This window comes from Sinohyriopsis cumingii, chromosome 7 (genome assembly GCF_028554795.1).
Source record: "Sinohyriopsis cumingii isolate HCF-2022 chromosome 7, ASM2855479v2, whole genome shotgun sequence".
NCBI classification, from domain to species: domain Eukaryota; kingdom Metazoa; phylum Mollusca; class Bivalvia; order Unionida; family Unionidae; genus Sinohyriopsis; species Sinohyriopsis cumingii.
The window spans coordinates 74,808,632-74,833,394 of NC_142967.1; the positions used below are offsets into that span (position 1 = coordinate 74,808,632).

General features: G+C 35.8%; 1 protein-coding gene across 1 annotated transcript in view; it reads right to left on the bottom strand.

The window, feature by feature from the left end:
- The window catches only part of LOC149795525 (MICOS complex subunit MIC60-like), a 75,078-nt gene that overhangs the window by 7,309 nt on the left and 43,006 nt on the right, over positions 1 to 24,763 (bottom strand). The window contains exons 8-11 of the mRNA XM_089965332.1: positions 22,487 to 22,584; positions 10,357 to 10,492; positions 7,958 to 8,084; positions 4,797 to 5,020 (exon numbers count right to left, since the gene is read on the bottom strand). Coding sequence (XP_089821458.1) covers positions 4,797 to 5,020; positions 7,958 to 8,084; positions 10,357 to 10,492; positions 22,487 to 22,584 — 585 coding nt within the window. The remainder of the gene's footprint in view (positions 1 to 4,796; positions 5,021 to 7,957; positions 8,085 to 10,356; positions 10,493 to 22,486; positions 22,585 to 24,763) is intronic.

Below are 24,763 nucleotides of genomic sequence, written 5' to 3' on the forward strand. Positions count from 1 at the left end.
TTTTATCGCTATGTTATTCGTTGGACCCAGAGCATTGCTTTATAGCAGGTTTAACCTGTACGTGAATATGAACTGATGGTTGGGCCTTCTGAAAAGTAAGTGTGCCAGATATGGCTGCATTACAGCCCTTCATAGTAGAAACTCTCTTAAAAAAAAGAAGAGAAAATCAGCCACTGTTCTCATAGAGGAACAGTTGGGATTAAAGTGTTTTCTACTGTAGCAAACACAAAGGATTCTCCACCTGGCATCATATACAATGGACATGCAGCATCTCCTGGCCTGAATAATAAACTTTGCAACTGCTCTAAAACTTGTTCCTGCAGATAGATCATAGAGATAAACCAAGGACACTTAGTGGACTATTTATTGTGTAGGAGAATTCCTGTGTTGTAACAAAAGGTCCCTCTCTTGAATCAACATCTTGGGCTGGTCTACCAGCAGGTTGAGAATATAACTGAACCATGAACGTTGAGGCCAAAGAAGGCCTATCAAAATGAACAGGGTAGTGGAGGTCCTGACTTAAAAGATGCTTGAAGGTTGGGAAAATGCAAGCCAACAGTGATCCCACTTCATCCATTGTCCAGTCTCTTTGGTCTGGGACAGGGAAGATATAAAAGATCTTGTTGTTTAGTCTTGTCACAAACAGCTACGGTCTGGTGCAGAGACCATGAGGGCTGCCTACCTCTCCTCAACAGACTCTGCCAAAAATATCTTTATTGTCAGGGATGTAATGAACTCATAGGGAAATACTTTCTGAGTTGCCAGTGATGTGAACAGAATGTCTCCTCTCCCGAGGTACATTACCATTGACATGTTATTGGAGACCGCACAGTGACTCCTTATTGTGTCCATGCATCCCTGTAGTGATAGAAATAACCCCTCATTTCCAAATGTTTATGAGGAAGGTAGTTTCTTTCCAAGACAATGAACTCTGAAGAACTAGGCCTTCTGGCTCCAAGTGAGCACCCTATCCTGAATCTGATGTGTCTGTGAACAGATAGGTTTGGGTGTGTGTTACATATATTTGATTTATTTATATTTAATTTTTTGTAAGTTTTAAAATATTTTTATTTTTAACTTCATTACATGTCAAAATAATGTAGTTTTGTTTACTAGGAATTGATATTTTGACCGAAAATAGTTTGACCTTGACTCTTCAGTTGTGAACACCTAAAGCTGACCTATATTTAGAAATCAGTGAAAGAAGTAAACAACTTTTTATTTTTATCCTATTTTTAGAGTAAACTGATTGTTTGTCAAGGTCATACTGGGACTAAGTGCTTTTATATGTAAATACTTCTCCAAGGTTTTGGAAAGTTGACCCTCCTCTGGGAATTTGTTTCACATTTCGAGTTACTGTATAATCATTGTTTATAGAGATTTTTCTCAGTCAGGGCTTTTACTTTACACTGGGAAGTGTCTGTTGTGTCAGTTGGGAGTTACAATTTAATTTTTATTCGACTTATTTGGATTCTAAGGATAATTATTTTTCCTGGTGCTCATCAGAATTAGCGCTCATCCAGAATTCTTGGATAAAGACATTTCATTAATTCAAACACTGGATTATTGTTTGTGAATAACACAGAACTGTAGACCTTGCAACACCACAAAGGATACAGTATACATCATCGCCTTCCATCTTGGATTTTTCGTTGGGACTCGAACTTGAATTCATTAGAACATTTCATTATTAGGACTTCTAAAATTTGATTCATGGATTAGTCTTGCATTATTTTGGATTTGATTCTTAAAACCATAAGTTTTTATTTTTCTATTTTTACAGTATTTTTCCAGAGAAATAAATTATTTGTTAAATTTTTCAAATCTTGTTGTTTTCACTCTTTCTTGTGTTACCGTTTATTTGAGCCTAAACATGTAACATAAGAATTGGGGGCTCATCCGTAATCTGAACCCGGGACCTCTTGCAATCGAGCCTAAACACGTAACAAGTGTGTGCTTGGGGGCTCCAGTTTGTCCACCAGCTCATGTGGTCGTGAAAAATCCAATCCTAGAGAAATCTGAGCTGTCAGGGGTTCCTGGTATAGTTTCCAATTTGCCAAAAGGAAGAACTGGAAGGGAGCACAAAAGGCAGTCTTCCACGTCACTGTGGAGTTCAAGGTCACAAGAAAAGATAGATATGGGCAAACCACCAAGGTCTTGCTCCCAGTATTTCCAACAGGGCCAGGATCCTATCTGCTCGGTCCCATGAGACACAGACTAATCCCCCATTTGTGAGGAAATTCATCCCCATGTATCCAAGGGTCAAACAAATTCCAATCGCTCTGGACTGGGTTAAGAAAGGACCAGTTGTGTATCGATGGACCAGCATTGGGACTGAATTTGTCTGACTATGAAAGGCAACTGTGGATCAATCTGTCATCAGAATATTACAGGATAGGAAACCTGAGTGACCTTTGGTGGATGGTGGCTAATCCCATTATTCTGGTAAAATCTCTGGGCATGGTGGCAAGAATGAATGGCAGAGTGTGGAAATGGAAAACATATGAGTCCAAGCGAAATTGGAGGTATTTCCTGCAAGGAAGAAAACAAGGATGTGAAGGATCTCATCCTGGAGGTTGATGGAGACCATTCAGTTGCAAGGTCTTATGGTATACCTGAATGAGATTGTGGTCCTTGCCTGGAATGGTTCCTTGTACACAAACTTTTGTAGGCAAGGAAGACTGATAAAAGCCAAAGATTTCCCCTCTTTTTAGGGGGCTACTAGGAAATATCTGGGAGTGGAATCTTGGAGACTGGTTATTTAGCAACCTCTCTACTGTTCCCTTCTGCAGTAACAGAGTCCTCCTATTCCTTTAGCTGCACTAGATTCTGACTAGTGGAATTCATAGGGGTCCTTGCCAAAGAAGCATGTTCACAAAACTGAAGCCAGTATGCTTGTTTATACAAAGAGGAGACCCATATATCGGCCATTATGCTTAACTAAAACAAGGTTATTCAAGCACCTAGGAATTGATGGAATAGGAATGCAATGCAGGAAAGGGAACAAGTCCCTTGCAGTGCACCCACCACCTTGTTTTAAAAGGTCATGCAAACATAATTCCTGTGCCTTTCTGGTGACCCCATCTACCACCTGATGAGCGAGAGGAGATTTAAATTGGGGTCGTGTCTTGGACTGGGGATGCATAGCTTTAAATAACTTTCTGATGGCCCCTGGGGTGATTTGGATGATAACTCTTCTTGTCTGGTTTTTATGAGTCAAGAGCAGATGCGAGGGAAGAGTACTGTGTGTCCATCAATTCTTAGGAAGCTATGGAAGGAAGATCTCTCCTATCAGGGAAGAAACCAAAGGTTTTTACTTATTACAGTAATGACCTTCAAAGTGTCCAAAGTAAAGGTCCCTGCTGAGGTGAAGCAGCTCTGTTGAGTGTCCACAGATATGAACACATGCTTAGATCTTTCGCAACTGTCTCCAACATGAACCCATTTTCAGATGAAGGGCAATAACTCTTGCTCATTACCTCCCTTTGATACCAGCAGGTGTCGCCAGTATTTAGCTGAGCGAGACACTAAATTTGCTTTCTCCTTCAAATAAGTTCCCCAATCACATTACGTTAGGAGAATAAGTAACAGTTGGAGGGGATCCGGCCTCTACCTTGGGTATCCTTCTGGAGACCGGATTCCCCCACATGAAAGATAACCCGTCCTCCTTGATAGTGAAGCGTGATATCCTGTGTTCTGCCTCACAGAGATTGCTTGAATCTTCAGAGCAGTAAGCCATGTGAGAAGAGACATTGCTCATGCCATGACTTGTCTCTTTGTGTCTCAAGTAGTGCTTTGAGGGTGCAGACAGGATCTTGCATGACTGCCGCTCTAGACTTGTCTATGGAAAAGAGAGGACGAATGATGACTCGGTTACCTATGGACAGCAACCGATTCTTGGCAACTGGCCTGGTTGTGTAAAGAAGACTACCAAACAATCAGAACTGAACAGAAGATAGTCTGTGTCAACTGAAAGAGCATGTACCTGACCCTGCATGCGAAAGCTAAAGCTATCAGGAAGCATGTCTTGTATGATAGAACTTTAATGAAGTATAAGCGAGCGGTTCAAACTTGCTTGAGTTGAGCCAAGTTAGAACATAAGACAAATTCCATTTGGAAACAATGTTATGGATTTTGGTTGCTGGAGATAAAAATTGTCTAACAGATCTGAGAAATCTTTATCATGCCCAATGTCACATCTACCATGATGTTGGAATGTGTCCAAGGTCATAGATCCCTGAGAGTGCAAACAGAATCTTGCATGTCTGGTGTTCTCGAACTGGCTATGGCAGAAAGCAAGCAGGGACACCGGTTGACTACCAACAGATGGTAATCTGTTTTGGGCTATGAATCCCGATGGTATCACGAGAACCACCGAACCTTCCGATCTGAACTGAAGAGAATTCCAGTGAACAAAGGGTGATACAGCCCTCTTACCCTGCATGCTGGATTATGAGTACACCCAACCAAATGAACTACAGTGGCATAATGTAAAGTGAAGACCTTTAAAAAACTATTCCTCTTTTAGGAGGCAATAATAATTAAATTAATAAAAAGGAAAAAAATTGCATATGTACATCTAATCACATAGTTTTTTTTGTACAGTACAAAGAAATATGCATACTGTTTCTTATCATCTGTATAAGAAATATGTATGCCATTCTCTGTCAACATATAAATACATATTAAGGTGGAAAGGCACACATTTATGCATCTTAAAAATGTTGTTCATAAAACACTAGCACACATTAATTTCACCAGTAACATGACAATAAGTACCCAGTAACATGACTGACCCATTTCTCTTTCTCTATGGCAAACTCATTTTGCAGCCTCTCTGCCTCTTGTGCCAAGTGTTGCTTTTCAATTTTCTCATCCTCCTTCTGCTGATCCTCTAGTGCCCTCTGCACACGCTGCTGTTCCAGTGCTATCTGTTCTGCCAACTGCTTCTGAAGTTGCTCAATACGACGGTGAGCATGGGCAATCATGGAGTTTAATTCATCTTCTGTAAGCTTCACACCTGTAAGTTTCAACAGACAGATCTCAGTTTCCACAAAAATGAAATACACATAAATAGCAATACATATCATTACACGAAATTTCTAATTCTTTTCAAATTTAAACCAAAATATGTCCATTCTAACTGTACTTCTTGATGAAACCAAAGCTTATCAAGAGAAAATCACTGATGGACTTTTATAAAGCCTGGCATGCTCCAGCACAAGAAAAATAAATTAGGCCCCCATTTCACTCAATTTGTAAACTTTCTCCATCTTCCTTATAATACTTAAGAAAATATTAGTATTTTAATTAGATTCACCTTTCAAATTTGGTTCTTGAACAAATATCATGTATATTATACAATAATAAATGTTATTGTTGTTATTATTATTATTAGTAGTAGTATTGCTGCTTTCTGGATATGCAGTGATTGAACAATTCAACAGGATTTGACCTGCGTAAGAAGGAAGAATTCCAGTTACAAGTACATTCTGCTGGGTGTATACTTGTCTCTTTATACATTTTAAACAGGATGGGACATTGTCGTAGCATTCTTCTCTCTGTAGATAAATAACAAAACAGCAGCAGCAGCACCACCACCACCAATAATAATAATAATAAAAGGTACACCACTCCCTCATTTTAGCATGATGGAATAACTCATGAAATTTCTCAGATACAAGTGTTGATTCTAAAGTTTGCTTATAGTAAAGACAAAAACATTGGCTCCAATTTGTTTAACAAGAATAAAATACAATAAACATTGGTAAATTAAAGCCAATATATCACTCATTTTTTGTCATCAAAAAAACCATTCAGTGCACAGAAATCTGAAATTACAAGATTTGCATAATTGAGAATTTTTTTTATTTTGTACGATTTTCCTCAACAAATGAACTATTGAACTAAACTTAATGTTTAAAAATCATTATTTTTATTAGATTTACCATACCCTTGACCTTTAAACCTCCAAATCAACCAACTTCTTTATGCAACCTTAAATGCAAGTCATCCATCCATATAATTTGTTTACTGAACTTACTGTAGAACAAGAGTTACTGTGCAAACCCACTGATCCATACCAAAAACATTTTAACCTAAACCCAACAAGTCCCTTCTATACCAAAAATACATGCCCTAACCAAACTTTAGTTAATGTATGTGGTCTAGAACCCAAAGTTTTTATGCAAAACCAATTTGTTGGTTCCGTCAAAAAGACTGATGTGTTACCGTTTATGATACAGAACTAACATTATTGTGCAGAAACCATTTTTCTTCTTCCAGTCAATGTCAGCTTGCCTTTTTAACCTTTTGAACTCCAAAATATTTATTCCTTATCCATGAGCAAGCCCTCCATAAAGTTTGGTCCAGGTCTGTGATACATCAAGATGGTAGAGTGCAGAAACCATTTTTCTACTTAAAGTCACAGCTGGTATGAACTTGACCTTTTACCCCCAAAACTGACTGGTATCTTCCCTTAATCCAAATGCAAGATATTTACACAGTTTGGTAATGGTAGATAGTGGAGCACCAAGGTTCAGGTATTCTCCCCCCCCCCCACCAAGTGCACAATGGACAAGTGAGTTGTGGCAGTTACACTGTCTTCTTTGTACTCAACACAGTATGCTTCACCACTTACACTTTTACAAAAGAACCAGGGTTACCTGATGCAAGCCTGAATTGGTCAAAAGAATTTAAAAAATTTGTTCTGATACATGGCCCCTTAGACAAACATATAATGAGACAAAATCTATTAACTTGAGAAACTATGGTTGCACACGTAGCACTTGATTTTGGAGTGGTATTCATGTTTACAGTAATCTAGGTATAATTTTTATGTCAATAAATTTTCTTTTTTGACATGGTATCAAATAACTTGAAGAGCTAGTTGAGTTAATAGACTGTCAAAATGTTAAGATTTTTTCATCTGGTCTGAAAGTGTCATGCTTGTCCCAGATAACCAGCATTATCAGGACACAGCAGAGTTATTAATACATTGTCAAGCCAAAGAAAAGATACCAACACATATGTATATTGCATCTAATTACATTTTACAAGATAACTGTCAGTAACTTGCATTTGAAAACATAATTCCATCTATCTCAATTTGCATCAACTTTTGAACTAAATGATACATTTTAGTCAAACCTCCATTCTATAGATCACTTTAGTATGCCATAAAAGGAAGATTGCTCATTGGACTAAAGAAATGATGTTTCTTTGTCATGATCCAAATTAAATTTCCACCAAATGGCTGGTGTCTCAATATTATTTGTTTTATGAATAATATTACAATTTTATGTATTGTGTGAAAGTTGGTGAAAATCAGCTGACCAACTAAAATACTTCTTCTGAATTGAGTTCTTAACATTTTGCTTACAAAAAGTAATTACACATTTATGGAACTAACAGATGATGACAACTCACAGGAGTGCCAATGTATTACTAAAACTTCAGTTTTCAAAATACTGGTGACCTGGGGTAACTGTAATGTCTGACCAGACAAATAAGAGTCACAAAACTGTGAAATTCTGTCTCTTACCTGCTCACAGGTATAACTTAATTAAGATGTGTAACATCTTGCTGAAAGAGAAAATTTCTCCATATGCAAATTATGCCTAAATTACTGCAAAGTGTCAGTGTAAATATGAAGTCAGCTTTTTCTCATACCCACAATGTCTAATCTGCAACATTTCCCAAGTTTACTTCATTAAGTGTCTTTAATTACAAAGAAGACAAAACCATATCTGTGATATTTATTTCTTTCAGCAACACAACCTTGGTCAGGTCTAACTTTACGTACTTCTTACACTACAGCAAAAGACTGGTAAGGGAAGTATCTCTCATGGTACTCCCTCTGGTTACTTTAATGCATAAACCTGACCCTCTCATTCTAGAATTCTGGTTGTATCTGAAAAATTGTCATGCCTTAAAAAGATAAAAATGTAGGTTTCACCTTTCCTGTCCCCTAGTTTCACAGCAGGCATAATGCTCTCCAGCTCCTTTCTGAATTGCTGTCTCCCCTTATCTATCAGGTCCTTATATTTCAGCATCACTTTGGCCTCACCCTCCATCTTGTCAACCTGGCAATACCAAATAAAGTAGTCACGAAATAGTCCCTCGGTATAATGCAAGTATGGTCATGGCTCTACTTTAACTCATGATAACCAATAATAATTGATTTTACACAATTAATAATTGATTTCACACAATTAATAATTTGATTTCACCCAATTAATAATTTCATTTAACACAATAATTTGATTTCACAATTAATCATTTGATTTCGCACAATTAATCATTTAATTTCACACAATTAATCATTTGATTTCACACACTACCGGTAATCTGATTTCACACAATTAATAATTTGATTTCATAAAATAAATAATTTGATTTCACACAATTAATAATTTGATTTCACACAATCATTAATTTGATTTCACACAATTAATAATTTGATTTCACACAATTAATAATTTGACTTCACACAATTAATAATCTGATTTCACACAATAATTTGATTTCACATAATTAATCATTTGATTTCACACAATTACTAATTTGATTTCACCCAATTAATCATTTGATTTTACCCAATTAATAATCTGATTTCATACAATTAATAATTTGATTTCACCCAATTAATAATTTCATTTAACACAATAATTTGATTTCAAAATTAATCATTTGATTTCACACAATTAATCATTTAGTTTCACACAATTAATCATTTGATTTCTCACACTACCGGTAACCTGATTTCACACAATTAATAATTTGATTTCACACAATAAATAATTTGATTTCACATAATTAATAATCTGATTTCACACAATAATTTGATTTCACATAATTAATCATTTGATTTCACACAATTAATAATTTGATTTCACCCAATTAATCATTTGATTTAACCCAATTAATAATTTGATTTCATACAATTAATAATTTGATTTCACCCACTTAATAATTTCATTTAACACAATAATTTGATTTCACAATTAATCATTTGATTTCACACAATTAATCATTTAGTTTCACACAATTAATCATTTGATTTCACACACTACCGGTAATCTGATTTCACACAATTAATAATTTGATTTCACACAATAAATAATTTGATTTCACACAATTATTAATTTGATTTCACACAATCATTTGATTTCAAACAATAATTTGATTTTACACAATCATTTGATTTCACACAATCATTTGATTTCACACAATTAATAATTTGATTTCACACAATTAATAAGTTGATTTCACACAATTAACAATTTGATTTCACACAATTAACAATTTGATGTTTTCACGCAATTAATAATCTGATCTCACACAATTAATAATTTGATTTCACCCAATTAATAATCTGATTTCACACAATTAATAATTTGATTTCACACAATCATTTGATTTCACACAATAATTTGATTTCACAAAATTAATCATTTGCTTTCACACAATCATTTGATTTAACACAATAATTTGATTTCACACAATAATTTAATTTTACGCAATTAATCATTCGATTTCACACAATTAACAATGTGATTTCACACAATTAACAATTTGATTTCACACAATTAATAATCTTATTCAACATAATTAATAATTTGATTTCATACAATTAGTAATTTTATTTCACAAATTAATTTGATTTTACATAATTAATAATTTGATTTCATACAATTAATTTGATTTCACACAATTAATAATTTGATTTCATGCAATTATCTACTCTAGATTTGCCTTTTCAATGCATCATTAACACATTGGAACATTTCTGAGTCTATGGCTCCCTCTCTTATGAATCAGGTTACTTTACTTTTATATACAGGCAAACACAAAGAAGTGCCTGTAAAATTACCAATACAGACACAAAATAAAAGAAAAATTAAATACTCTGAACTTTTTAAGCAGTAAGCTATATCCTCTTAACAAATTTTCTGGCAATTTCACATATAAGCAAGTCCACTAAGATTTTTAAATCAATATAGTATTTTAGTAAATTAGTCATTACTGCTGAAATACTAATTTGTCAATTATGTTTATGCAACATGGTAAACCAGTCATAACAATGATATGCCCTAATGAACTTCAAAAGTAAAAAAAATATTCATCAAACCAGAACTGCTTCAAAGCTATAAATGCATTTTTTTGGTTACTGATAACATTATTTCTAAGTGACTTCTCAGTCATATGCCAGGCCAAAGCCAGGAAAAAACATTCAATCCTAATATAAATGCATGCATACATAGGACCTAACTAAAAGAGCAGGGGGCAATACATGTTTACAGAAAAAGTACAATAAGACAATCTCTCTTTCCCCAATTCTTCTGTTATCTTTACCTGTGACTGCATTTTGTTAAGCTCTGAGCTCATCTTGTTCAACGTTTCTTTTGCTGGTAATATCATCTTATTCTTGCTGGTAACCTTATTATTCTTGCCGTCTTCAATTGTACGCTTCAACTTTTCAAGAACCTCCCTGCATGCAGAAAATCCAAAAATTTGTTTCTTTTTTCCGAGAATTTTTTCTCCAACAAAGGTGTTACAGCTATATGGAAGAAAATTCCCCATTTCGCTACTATGAATATCAAATACATATCCTTGCTTTTTTTAATATTCCCTGAAAATGTTCCCAAATGTTAAAAAATAAAAGCAACACCAACCTCAGACTGAATTTAAATTATTGTTTATGTCATTAAATACAAGTGGTTTCTGAAAGATCATGGTTAGAAACAAAATGACATAAACAAGGTGACATTTAATCCTGAATCATTCTGAGACATTCTAGCTAATGTCTTAAATGCATAAATACCATGGAAAATGACATCTTAATAGATACATAAAACAAGATCACTCAAATGCATATATCTCAATTGAAAACTATAACCGTAGAACACATAGAAAGAAAAAGTGATAAACAGCTATATTTGCCTTTAAATGTACATAATTTATTATTTATTAAATTTGTTGTTGTTGTGGTGGTGGTGGTGGGTTTAATGCAAGTTTTCAGCATATAATAGGCTGTATGTGGCAGCCACTATAACTGGTTGAGTAAGATTCCAGGAAAACCTCAATAAGAATTCCTGACCCTTAGAAAACTACTTTAAACCTTCTTACATACCCACGCTGTCCGAGCCAGAGACTCAAACCCAAGAGGACAGATGTGAGATGGCAGTGATTGGTAAAGATTGGGAACCTGGGAAGTCACTTTTAATACAGAATAGTAACCCATTGATGCATTTTGAATTTTGTATTGTTTTCATATGAACTCTTTGGGTAATGTGAGTACCCTAGCAATTTTTTTTTAAAGTGCCTTCCTGAGATAACATTTATGCTTAAAAAGGAATAGCCCTAATGAAATATTGTTAATAATAAAAAAATAACCAAACATGACTATACATAGTAATATACATTTTCAAGTTGGATAATAATTTGTATTTAAATTATTGTCAGTATTATACAGATAATAAATAGAATTATAATAGTTTAATTTTATAATAATAGGCTAGGCAAGTCTCATCATATATAATGACAATGACAATGACAACAGTTTAGTGGTAATGTATGCCAAAGGCCCATAATACTATTAAAGTTGCACAACAATATTGCAATGATGTAGAATGCAATATTACAAATAAATTTAATACAGTGAGGTGAAAAAGAAAAGGGAAGATCACACAACAGAAATATGTAAGACAAAACAGGACTACCGTATTTACGGCATGTTTTTGGATGGCAACAAATACTTACTTTTTTTGTCATCTGAAGACATATTATATTCTTTAATCTGATGTCCGAAAACAAATGGGAAGATAAATTTGTGCTCCCCCCCACCTGTAACGAAGTTACCATTAGCTCACATGACAACGTGCTGCCATGAAGTAAAACATGTATTGTGTCTAACACCACAGAAAGGATACTGAATGAAAAACAGGCATTACTTGCTATTTTGTCTATTTGATACATATCCATCGACCAGAAAATGCAGCCATACATGTATTAGAGCCACGATTGTGTGCGTATTTTCCAAAAGAGCTGCCATGTTAGTAATCATCCAATTGACAGTTTAACCCTCTGCTAATCAGTGATCATTAAAATCTACCTTACAAACACAAACAAGCTTTATTTGTGTGTAATTAAGATATTAATACAAACTAAATAAAAGGATTTTGGAATTATAATTCTAAAGATATTTATGACAGAAACATTTTAGTATCGCGAGTAGAAATACTGATACATGTATGATGGCTAATCTTAGAGCACCAAGGGTGAGAGGCTATATATGGAGTGAGTGTTGTACACATGCCTAGGAAGGGTAAAAATAACAAGCAAGTTGCAATATACGAGTCAGAGTGATTAATATGATGGTATTTTTAAAAATAGAGGTACTCTATTTGTTGTGATTCTCTCTGCTTCTTTTTCTCCACTAGCCGAGGGTAGCTTCAAAATGAGCAGAGCTTGCCGACTCAAAACAATCAACTGCTCAAAGATTGTTTTGATGCATGTTGGAGAGTTCAAGGTGTCCAGGTGATAATTGTTAATAGCTTATGGGATTTTCTTTGACAGGTGTTGTTCGGAAATAAAAGGCAGCCATCTGGATTGCATTAAAAGAGCACATGATGTACAGAACATATAGCACCCACAATCAATATTTATCATCTACAAAGAGATTTATTACCTGTAGAACGATAACTATGTTTAAACTGTGGTAAATAATGCCTCAGGGATAAAGGGTTTGTTTTGTTGCACAATGCCAATGAATTTTACTCATCCATACGGACTCTCTGATGTATTGTTAAATAATATAAAGCAGGGGTCATGGTTTCTAATCACAGCCATAACTGTCGCACCTGTCTGAAGTGGTTTCATGTGTAACGAAGTATACACTGAATACCAATCATATTTTTGTTAGCTGAATCAAGCTAGTAAAATATAAAGAATAAATAGGATACCCACCACTATCAAAAGTTATTTAAAGGAGACCAGAAACCAATGGAAATATAGAATAATAATAAAAGCACTACAGAAGAAAACCTTATTCTGAAGTATCATCTGCGACCGTAATGCCAGTATTTAAATACTGGCATATCTTCTAGGAGCTGAATTTCCGTGACCTTGTATGCAAAATTTCCGCACTTATTCGGTTACTTTCGGGAATGCGATGTCATAGTAGCGACTCCAGCATCCCATGTATGAGTTGCCAGAGTAAAAGACAATGCCATTTTGCATTACTTATGGTTGTAATAGCACATTCAGAAAAGCCTGTGGATAACATTTTTTCTTTCTTTTCCAAATGATAAAGGCATAAAGAAAGTATGGATACATACTAAAAGCGGGTTGATTTCAAAGCAACACCAAACAGCACTCTGTGCTAATTAGATTTCTCAAAGGAATGTTACAAAAGGGATCCTGAAAAATGACAGCTCTAGGATACACAAATGATAGGCCTAGACTAAAAGTTGGCACTGTTCCAGACATACCACTGGATAGCCCGACACCTGGAGCCCGTCTGATTTTAGTTCGGGCCCATCCTGTATTTAAAGTACCAGTCGGGCAAGTCAAAACAAAAATTATCTGTCTAAGGAAACTTATCTCGCTGGTGAAATGAGTAAATGTATTTTCAAGATGCTGACATACATGCCTTAACAATGCACAATCTAAATCAAATGACCACTGTCGAAGGTGAAATTGAGATCTGATTTTTAATCAAATGGAAGCTTTGCTAAAAATAAGATTCTAACCTGTCATGTTTCAAGAAAACACAATTTTCAGCAATCTTAAAAAAAATGTTTTATAAATAAAATAAAAATACCTTTCAGTCTTTGCCTGTTACATGTAGTATGTATAAACAGCAATCTGTAATGATTGGAACTGATGTAAAACTATCCCTCGGGCAGTTTAAAATAGCAGCAATTAAAAGAAAAGAGGTCAAAGTTTCACATTAACTAGCTGACATTAGAAATTGGGGGAAGGAGACTACTGACCCCAACCCCTTACCCCAATGTGCTAGCACCATTGGGACATGCCATTTCTCCCTGTGATAAGCCTTATTTTTCCCTCAGGACAAGCCTTTTCTTCATATTCTGGTCAGCTCTGGCTAAACTGCAAAATAGCTAAAGTTTGGATTTAAGTACACAAGCAATAAAGCCAGTGTGACTTATTAACAGTTAATCCTTATCCTTGCATTTATCTTGTGAAAAGGACTGCCCTTCGGACATACTTCAAAGAAACCATGTTCGACAGTGTGTGTATGTAAGCACCAGCAATTGATTGCCAAATAAACAATGCCTATTTTGTTGTAACTTACGATGCCTAGGACTTCATTTTAACAGTTCGAATCTTCAGTTACAAGTTACTGTACATGTGGCGACTGTTTTTCCCAAGTTTTATGCCCCACCTCATTTCCTTAGGTTTAAGTCTTCATGCATGTAACACTGTTTACTAAATAAAATATTTATTCTGAATTAGTTCTTTAGGGGCACATATACTGCATGGTATACTTTGTTTTTATTGGCAGAAATGGAGATGTGATTTTGTTTGCAGAGAAAATTTCACAGCATCCACAGTGATCATTCATGTACGCTAATTGGTGACATTTTTATTATTTAAATTTTTTATATATACTATAGTACTGTTGTAATTGTTTAAAAACATCTGAAATTTACGTGAATAATGTTTAATCTTAACATTCCATTTCCTGAAGAAGAAAAAAACTGTCGTGTGATATTAATTATTTCCTCCAGTGCTGGATTTAGATGTGTGAGTGTGTGTGTGTGTGTGGGTAGGGGGGTGATTTAGATTTTTAACGTAGCTTTTATGATTTTTCAGTCATATCGATGTCTGCAGTGTGGCAGTTTAGACATAGCCTCCCCATAAACTATGGGAAGCTGTAGAGGCCCTATTTGGTATGAAATAAAACTGAGAATGCCCTTCAGACTGAGTTCAAACTGTGAGGCCCTAAGCTGAAGCTTGTTTAGCTTATGACTAATTCCTGCACTGAATTCATCACTACAATATTCAAATGTGATAAAATAGAATATGGCATCTGTGGACTGCATACATTATACCTATTTATGTACGGTTTGGTTGTTTTTCTTCTGAGAAATGAAAACTGACAGACATAATGTAATAATCAGGACTTCTCTGTGAAAAACTGGGAGATAATACAAGACTGGGATTACATTAAATAATTGGTGAACAAATGAAGCAAACTTTGTATCAGTTAAATTAACGGCAAACATGATGTGACTTTTACTTTAAAACAACGCAGCAGATCTTCTTAGATTGTGTCTGAAAACATAAGTTGTAGAAAATTTATAGTGGAGCAATGTCAAAAAATTACAAGGCATTTAAATATTATATTTGAGAAGAAAAAAAAACAGTGTTCGAAAACAAACCATTTCCAAAAACGTACCGTAAATACAATAGGATTGCATAATTATATAGCTCTGATCTTCCTTAAAGGTAGAAAAAAATAATAAAGTTACTCTTCTGTGGAATACTGAAAAGATGTATTTTGAAAGGAGTTTTTAATGAGACTTCACCGAACAGTAGACTTCTTCACATGGGTGTGTTTTGCAAAACATTTCTGGTCTGAATCTGCTTCTAAGTTCTGCATAAATAAGCCATTGTACAACAAAGTGATATTCATCTTCTATTTTGCTTTTGTCACATAACAAACATACACATACATTTGGAGGATGCATTTATGCCATCCTTCCTCTGTAGTTAAATTATGAGTGGAACTCACTGCTCCAGTGGCCTAGTGGTTAGAACGTCCACCTTGGATGCAGAAGGTTGTGGGTTTGAACCCTGACTGAGTCATACCAAAGACTTACAAAAATGATACTAACAGCTGCCTTGCTAGGCGCTCAGCATTAAGAGGTTAGTGTTAAGACTGGTCGGCCTGGTGTCAGGATAATGTGACTGGGTGGGACATCATGCTACATGTCTGCAGCATGATACCCCAGTGCTAGCCATTACTATAAACTGCCACACTACAGACATCATAGCAATATGACTGAAAAATTGTTAAAGCTACGTTAAAAATCCAAAAATGCAATGCACGAGTGGAAGAACGGAGTCTGCTTCATGCAATTTGTAGACAGGCAGGAAAACTGATGGTTGTACACAACTGAATGGAAAAAGTATCAAAAATTTATTATAGTGATAAGCCTTTAGTGATTTATTTATAGCTGAATTCCAATCCTAGATTAAATTGTCCTTAAGACATCTGAAACAGAACAAAATACTTTTCTCTTCTACATCCTGTGTAAACCAAAAATATAGCCAAATCCATATCTGAGTAGTCTTTTACTTTTAAACTCCATATAATTTTACTGGATTCATCCTCGTTTTTTTTGTTCAGCATAAAATGGTACTGTCTTGGATACCAGTTATCAACCAATCTAATCAACCTAATCCAATACTTAAGGTAATCTTCCACATTATCCTCATGGTAACAGGGTGTATGTATATCTTTAAAGGTTTAGTAACCTAGTGCAGAACCTATCATTTTTCAATTGTAGGTGAATATTTATACCCCTAAATTTCGGTTGCACATGTCAGGAAAGGTGTGATCATAGCATCAAATAGTTTGAAAGCTTATGTTGCCAAAAATTTGCCTTGCTTACAGTGGTCCCTCTCTTGAACGGACCATCTAACCCAGAAATGACAACCCTGATGAGTCCGTCTCAGTAAGGCAGTTGATTTTTTTCCGTAAGTTTGACCAGTTTTCAGTAAGGTGTAACAAAACATCATAAACTGCTATTGTAAAACTGGAAAACGTAATAAAGAGTTCGGTATTCGGAACGTGCAGTGACGATAAACATTATGTGCAACTGAAAAGTTTGTAAAGTACACATGGACTTTATTTACCACTAGTACAGTGCACAAATTTTAGTTCTAAACCCTATGCAGCTCAATGGCTTGTTGCTGTCTCTCAACGTGATTAATTCCTGGAAATTCTTTTTCCATTTCACATGATGACAGCAATCATATTTCCCACCACGAATCATCCTCAAATTGGCATGTGATGTCCAATAAACATAACTGTGTCCCATCCAGCTTTTATTCACAAGAATCTAAATATCCCTTTTTATTTTTCCTGTGTTGATTATTAACACTTTTTTAGAGGCATATTTTCCCTTTCGTCTTAAACATGCATTTTTAAAAAAATTCTATGTTCAACAGTTTGATCATGCATATGCTTCGCGTGAACAAATAGGTGCAGTTAGTTTAAAGTGTCTGATGTGCTACTGTAAAGTTAGTCTGGTTCCCTGACCAATTTCACTACTTCTAATATGAAACCTAGATCCAAATTAAACACGGATAAACAAATTTTCCAGATTTTTCAGCAATGATCATTTTTTCGTAGTTTTTGCTTTTATGCCGCAAATCTGCATTTTAAGGGTAATTCTTTTAAGATTTATGGCAAAATCATAAGAGCTGGCAAGTCTGCTGACCAGTGGCCACCTGCTTCTAACGACCAGAATCCCTTGGCACTGACGAGCTTGTGTTAAAAAATACCCCTCAAGAACGCCCACCCCTCTAATGCGACCAGCATATTTGTGACAAAAATGGAAAATGTTCCCCCACAAGTGGCCACTTTTTATTTCAAAAGTGTCCAAAACCAATAATTCATGTCATTAGGTAAGTAATCAGATTATCTCTACCGTTGATACCTGTCCCCAGTGCCAGAACTACCAAACAATCAGCCTCATCAGTCAACAAAGCAAGTGTATACTTAAGATCCTCCTCAACAGACTGAAACTCTACGAGGAGCACATCATTGCTGAAGAACAGGTTGCACATTAGAACAAATCTTCAGCATTAGAATCCTCTGTGAAAAATAGCATCAACATGACCTTTAACATGTCTCCACTTACTTGAAGAAGGCTTTGACAAGATATGGCATGCTGCCTTGTGGGCCACCATGCAGATATGACATAAATGCAGTAATAATCAGCACCATAGAAAACCTGTATGAGAAGGCAACTAGTGCAGTTCTCATCAATGGCAATATAGGAAATTGGTTCAGAACTGTCGGAGTCAGACAGGTGCCTCCTCTCACCTATTCTCTTCAGCATCTACCTGGAAAGAATCATGTCTGATATTTTGGAAGACCACAAAGACAGTGTCAGTATTGGTCCCATGATCCATGACTGCTCTATCAGGTTAAAAAAAGGAATACTGAAATATTTTTACTGTCAAAATTTATTTGTGAATAATTCATCATATCTGGTTGTCTCCAGAGAAATTCCTGCTGTGAGCCAATCAGGGCTGTGCCAGTGACACAGGAATGATCATATTTCATTTGTGTTATTGACATTCTGGGCAAGTAAACTGCAAAAGGGGCCCCTTTGTATCAGTCCAATTGTCTATCATGGGCACATATAAATGTGGCCAAAAGTGATCAGATCCAATGCCACAATGAGTAACCTGAGGAGTTGCAAGAACTCTTTCTGAAATCATTGTCCTGCTGGAAACAGACTCCATGAGTTTGATGACCTGCAGAATGTAGACATGAGGGAGATATGAAAGATGAGACTGGTTAAAACTCTATTCAAGTTGACAGAACACTGTGATGGGTGAAGGTCAGATTATTTCCAGTTCACTATAAAACTGAAATGATTCAAAAGGGACAGAAGATCATTTCTGCTCCAGGGGAAAATAGCACTTACCATATGCTTTTGGAGGAGACTGTTGTGACATGTTTCCACTGTTGCCAGGGAGTATGTTAACTGGAACTGGGTGACTAAACAACCTATAATTCTGATGAAGTCCCAGGGGTTGATATTTAGACTTAAGAGAATTTCTCAAAATTGGCCAAATTTGTTGTGGTAAACAAACCAAAGAAACTCCTGATGCTGGGTGAACAAAGATATGAAAGTAGGCATCTGTGAGATCCAGAGTGATTGCACACTTGTCCCTTGAGATGAAGAGTCTGATACACTGCACCATCTACATCTTGAACTTTGGCAGAAGAATGAATTTGCTGAAACAACTCGGGTTTTGTGGAGGTCTCAACTTGCTGTTAAACCTTTTTGATAAGGAATAGCCATTAAAAGAACCACAGAAATTGTTGATTTTGCACCATCTCCAGTGCCTATTTATCGATAAGTGAAAGTAACTATTGCTGAAGAATATGTTCCTTCTCTTGATCTGATGGCACATCCAATGGAAGGGGACAGGAAGAAAGAAGAGGAAGTCGGATAAACAAAATGTGAAGCCCCTCCATCCACTTTGTACAAATAGGCTTATCCACTGCAACTGGAACTGCAGGAGTCTGGCACCTACTACTAGGTTGTCTGCAGATGGTGTCAGTGTTAAGTCAGCATAGGGATGCTGGAGGGTAGAGAAACTTGGTTTCTTATCTCCACCATACAACTGTCTCCTAGACTAATTTTACTGTTGTCTGCTGGTATTAGGTTGAAATCTTAATGACCATTCCAGTGTAAAAGATCCCTTTTGCCTGGCTTGCCTGTTGTCCCTCCCTTGTGGCAAGAACACTGCCATCTCACCTCTGTCTGCGTGTGTTCAAGTCCAATGCTCGGCTAGCGTGGGTACATGGGAAAGCCTGCCAGTAGCTTCTCGTGGGTCGGTGGTTCTTCCCTGGGTTTTCCAGGGTTCTTCCTCCACCAGTTATACTGGCCGCCATGTATAGCCTATCTTGTGCTGAAAAATGGCGTTAAACCCTAGAACAACAACAACAACCACCAAACAGCAATGGTGACTCAAAATGTAGTCATCCTTAAAGTCATGGCATGATGCAGTTTTAGCAACATGGCATGTAAACAAGCATGATGATGCATCAAGCCTAGATTGGCAGATACAGTCAATGCATTAGCCATTGTTGTGAGCTGCTCTGTCAATGACTGGAGCTATTTGGGCTGTCCACTCCCAGACATGTTGGCTGGCTGAATTTTCCACCAGTTACAATATTTTTTATTGAGACCAGATCGAGCATAAAAAACATGGCAACAACATTTCGACCAGCTACAATATGGCAAGAAACATATTTTTATCCACCTAATAAAATGGCAGGGTGGACATGTTAACCACCATTTCAATCTCATCCAATGCTTGGAGTTCGGTATGGTAGGAAGTGGAATGTATTCTGGACCAGCACAATGAATACCAGACTGGTACATTGCTTTCTCAAAAATTTTTAGCATTCCTTGGGATGAAAACCTAGTACAGCCATAGTGGTCTTGTGTGCTTTTGCCCTCTTCTCTTTGCCTGTTCTTGATTCTTGCCATATGGCCAACCAGGAGTCATCAGACCACAAACTGTACATGCTGCATGAGCAAGAAGAGGTACATCTGGTACACATCAGGAAAAATGCATGTCTTCCCTTGCTTTGAATTTCTTGCATTTATAGCATTGAAAAGATATATTTCTGAAATGATACAATAACAGAAACAATTCTTGCACATCATTCCATTTACTGATTGGCGATATCAGTGGGAATTTTCTTTACTCCAACTTCTGGAACTTTGTTTTTACTGTTAAAATCAACATTTTGGCAGCCGTTTTTTCAAACTGATTGACCGGGGACACTGGGGAAAAAAGGTCACATCTATAGGAATATGGCCAATTTACCCAACAGGGGCCGATTATAAATTAAATTAAGGGTATCAGTTAAGGGGGTGAGTGTACCACTAACATGGAATTCACCCTATAACAAGCATGGTCAGTTTAGAGAAGAATGTGGGCATATGATGGGTCTACCAACTGACAGAAACTTCTCTAACCACAGCATTTTTTACACAATAAAATAGTTCCAATGAGCTGTTTTTTAATTTTGTGATGCAATTCAAATTTTCTATGTCTAGAGCTCTGATCAAAATCAAATAATGTAAAAACATCCAGTCAAAATACATTAAATCTTTAATTTCTGCAACCAGTAATTATCCCTTCACATGAATATATCTAATAACTGGAATGCATGGAAATAGAAATGACACACTTTCAGGGAAACACTGTAAACATTCTCAATGATATCGATGTATACTGCATGGCTTGTCAAACCTAATACAAGTCAACTATGGGATATTGTACTGAACATGAGCTGAAAAATGATGTGTGTGCTAAATGTTATATTGATTTGGAAGGACAGTTGCTCTTTGATTTATAGTTTGTACAAAAATCAGCTTTCAAATTTTACTGGTTACAGAACTGCTCAGTATTAGTTCCACTAGCACTTGGGACTATTTAAGTGCAACAAATTAAAGGAACTGCATCTTTGTCAGAATGAATAAAATTACACCTTTCTCTCTAAACTATATCCATTAAAACAAAAACTATCTGATAAACAGAATCTCGGATGGGTATGATTTAATATTAAATTTATGAAACTCGTTGAATAATGTCCAAGGATCACGAAAGCTGGACATTATTCAACTCGTTTCATAAAATCAATATTATTTCATTGCCCATTCACGATCCTCTGTAAATATACATATTTAAAGGGAATAAATATGGTTTACCTCTGTTTCTTCATATATGTTCTATTGACAATGTTTCTGGATTCTTTCTGAAGGCTATTTAATGGAATTAGTCCAATTTTCAAGTGTACTGACTTTGGCAACAATAAACTGAGCAAGTTACAGACTGAAAAGCCAATTTTATTATCATTGCATTGTCCTATTCAAGATCTAACTCTGTAAATGACGTGACTATAAACCAGCCCAGGTTAAATGAATTATTATCCCTTTCTGATACATTTCCAGATATAAGATGAAATTTAATTAAACTGAAGAAAAAAACAACTAAAAGAAGGCCAGGGCCTGAATGTTGAACCCAAATCAAAGCATTTCCATAAAATGTGTAACCATGACCCCATATTCAAAAGGCTGGTTCAAACAAGATAAAACAAAATCAACCAAAAGGTTTAGGAACTATAAGCATATGAAAGATGTTAACCAAAACTAATAAAAATTTATCTGACTGTGACTTTAGCCCAATGTCAAACAAGTAAATGAAATGCAGAATGAGCTGTCATACCTTCATAATCCATCAACAGGTTTCAGAAACATATGCTAACAAACAACTTGAACCAAAATCGGAGATACTCTTGCTACCACTGCCACCAACAAACAAAATTTCTATGTCTTGCTTCCCATTATAAAATGTAGGCACAAGAATAAAGTGTCAGAAATTTGACATTAAATTACTCATTGTAACAAATTTCTACCAAGACTGACATTCTAATTTCAACTTGTACACATTTTTTAATTTGTTTGAGAGTGGATAGAAATTCTGTATGAGAATTTAGTGGTTTTATTTCCACATAAGGGAATGCATCCAAAATATATTCTGTCATAGTAACAGTCACTTCTATTTTTAAACACAAAAATTATTTTGTATGAATATAAACCATACCACAACAAGTTAAAAAATTTCACATGCAAAAAGTTGTTATACCCTGAGAAAAAAAAAACCCACCCAATTTCACAAAAAGCAGGAATACCTGGCTGCAGTGACATCCTTCTGAGCGGCCTGCACAGCTTCCTGCCTAGCCTCAAATGCAGTAGCTACTGCTTCCCACTGAGCATCCTTGTCCAAAATCTGTGCAAAAATGAGAGCAAAAATGGTGTATTCAAACAATGATTTTGCATATTCTTTACATTAAAGAAAATAAATCAATTATTCAGCCAAATTCTGCATTTCTTCACTTCCAATGCTATTCAACCAACAGAAATGGTTGTCAAAATAATTTGAGAAACATAACCACTTGATTGTGCTGCAAAAAACATGGTAAAAGGCATCAGAGCAAAATACTGGCAACCAAAAAATCATTACATTTTACAATGTAGTACTAGACAGATGATGACTGATCATGAATCAGCCAAAACCAGCTAAAGACTGCCAGTCACGAAGGAATCTAGCCCTTGCCTTTCTTGCAAGATGGTGCTAAATGAACTATGTAAGCAAGCAAATACAAGGTTACTAAACAATTTGGTCTGCAAAGGTAAGTTACTCTAATTCTTTGCTGGCTTTCATTACTTTACTCTTAGGCTACTGGATCTTTTTTAAATCTTTATCCTGGCTATACAAACTGAGCTTTCAGAGAACATTAATAGTATGATTCAAAGTAGTATAAGCCAGTTTTGAGCGGTTTTAAACCAACCCAAAATTTCTTTTGAAAGGAATTTAAGCTGATTTAAACACAGCACTTGTTTTTCTTAGGAAATGGAGATGCCTTTTAATCATAATACTTTATTCAGTAATTTAGGCTACTGGCACATACAGTATAGCTCACATGTATTTTTGGAAGCTCATGCAATGTGGTGGTGGTGGAGAGAGAGTGGAGAGGATTAAGAAGAAAAAAAAATCCACCATCTTTCTACATGTCCTGAGGGAGTTGCCATAGCAGCTTCTGGAGAATTGCTCTTCACACCACACTTTCTCGCTGAGTCATTGAGGATTACCACCGCACAGTGGACATGGTCTCTATCAAATGGGTGTGGCTTACTGGGTATGACCCCTGCAAAGCATGCTCTTAATAAGAGAGATGCCAATTTATCTACATTGTTATCAGACGATTAGACACATTTCCTAGTTTTATAGATAATATTAATATCGCCATAATGCCTCAAAAACTGTATTAATACTACTGTATTTTTTATTTACTAAAGGCTGATTAACCCTTTACCTCATAGAGCAAAGTTACCCAGTGCAGCATGCTATAAATAGAACACCTGTTACCTATTCGACTCCATATGCATAGGCCTGCATGTTAACTGTTAAGCAATGCAGTGTATGTTACGCTTAACAGCAATTTTAACCATTTTACATGTTTGGTATTATTATTTGGTATTATTCACTTAATTCTCCACATCTATTATGATTTGTGATTTGGATTTTTAACGTAGCTTTAACAATTTTTCAGTCATATTGCTACGATGTCTGCAGCGTGGCAGTTTATAGTGATGTCCAGCACTGGGGCATCATGCCTCAGACATGTAGCACGACCACATTTATTATGTGTGGAAAAATTTAAAAGTCTGATTGTTATAGCTGTGTAATTATTTTTCACGGAAGAATTTTTTATGTGCTTTATTATCTTGAGAGAACTTGTTCACTGTCAATTCAGTGAGACCACGTGACCAACCATAGCTGCCATTTCTCATACTCGAAATTTACAAGTTTTTTTATCCGCGTCTACATCACTAAGTCATCTGAATTTGATAATTTATAAAAACTAATTGCTGCCTATATCAATATCAGAGCCTTTACCTAAGTTATTGAATCTTTCATAGTTGTGATTCTGTGAAAACTTAGTAAGTACTGAATGAAATCCGCGACCTCCATTTTGGAGAGTGGAGATTACGAACCAGTTACTTTAAATAGCAGTTATTGACCAGACCATAAACAGTGACCATGTGATCGGACGTAATTGTCTTTCACAGAAATGAATTTAGTATTTAATAAGGGGTTTTCCCGAAGGTGGCGCTATGAAAACCAGCTTAAAATGGCTGATGTTTACAGAAGACATCAAAAGGCGCTTCCATGCGAATGAGTTGAGACGTCCAAAGGTGCTTCCATATGAATGGAGTAGAGGCATCCAAAAGCGCTTGCATGAGGTAACGGGTTAACACATTAGGCAACAGGTTTATGCTTTTATCTTTACTCAAATTTTTTTTAACAAACTTGTGCACAGACCTGACAAGACCTTGTTGATCTTCTCTTTAACAGTGTAAAGTTATGCTACTGTTAAAACATGAAAAGTAATCCTCTGAGGTCA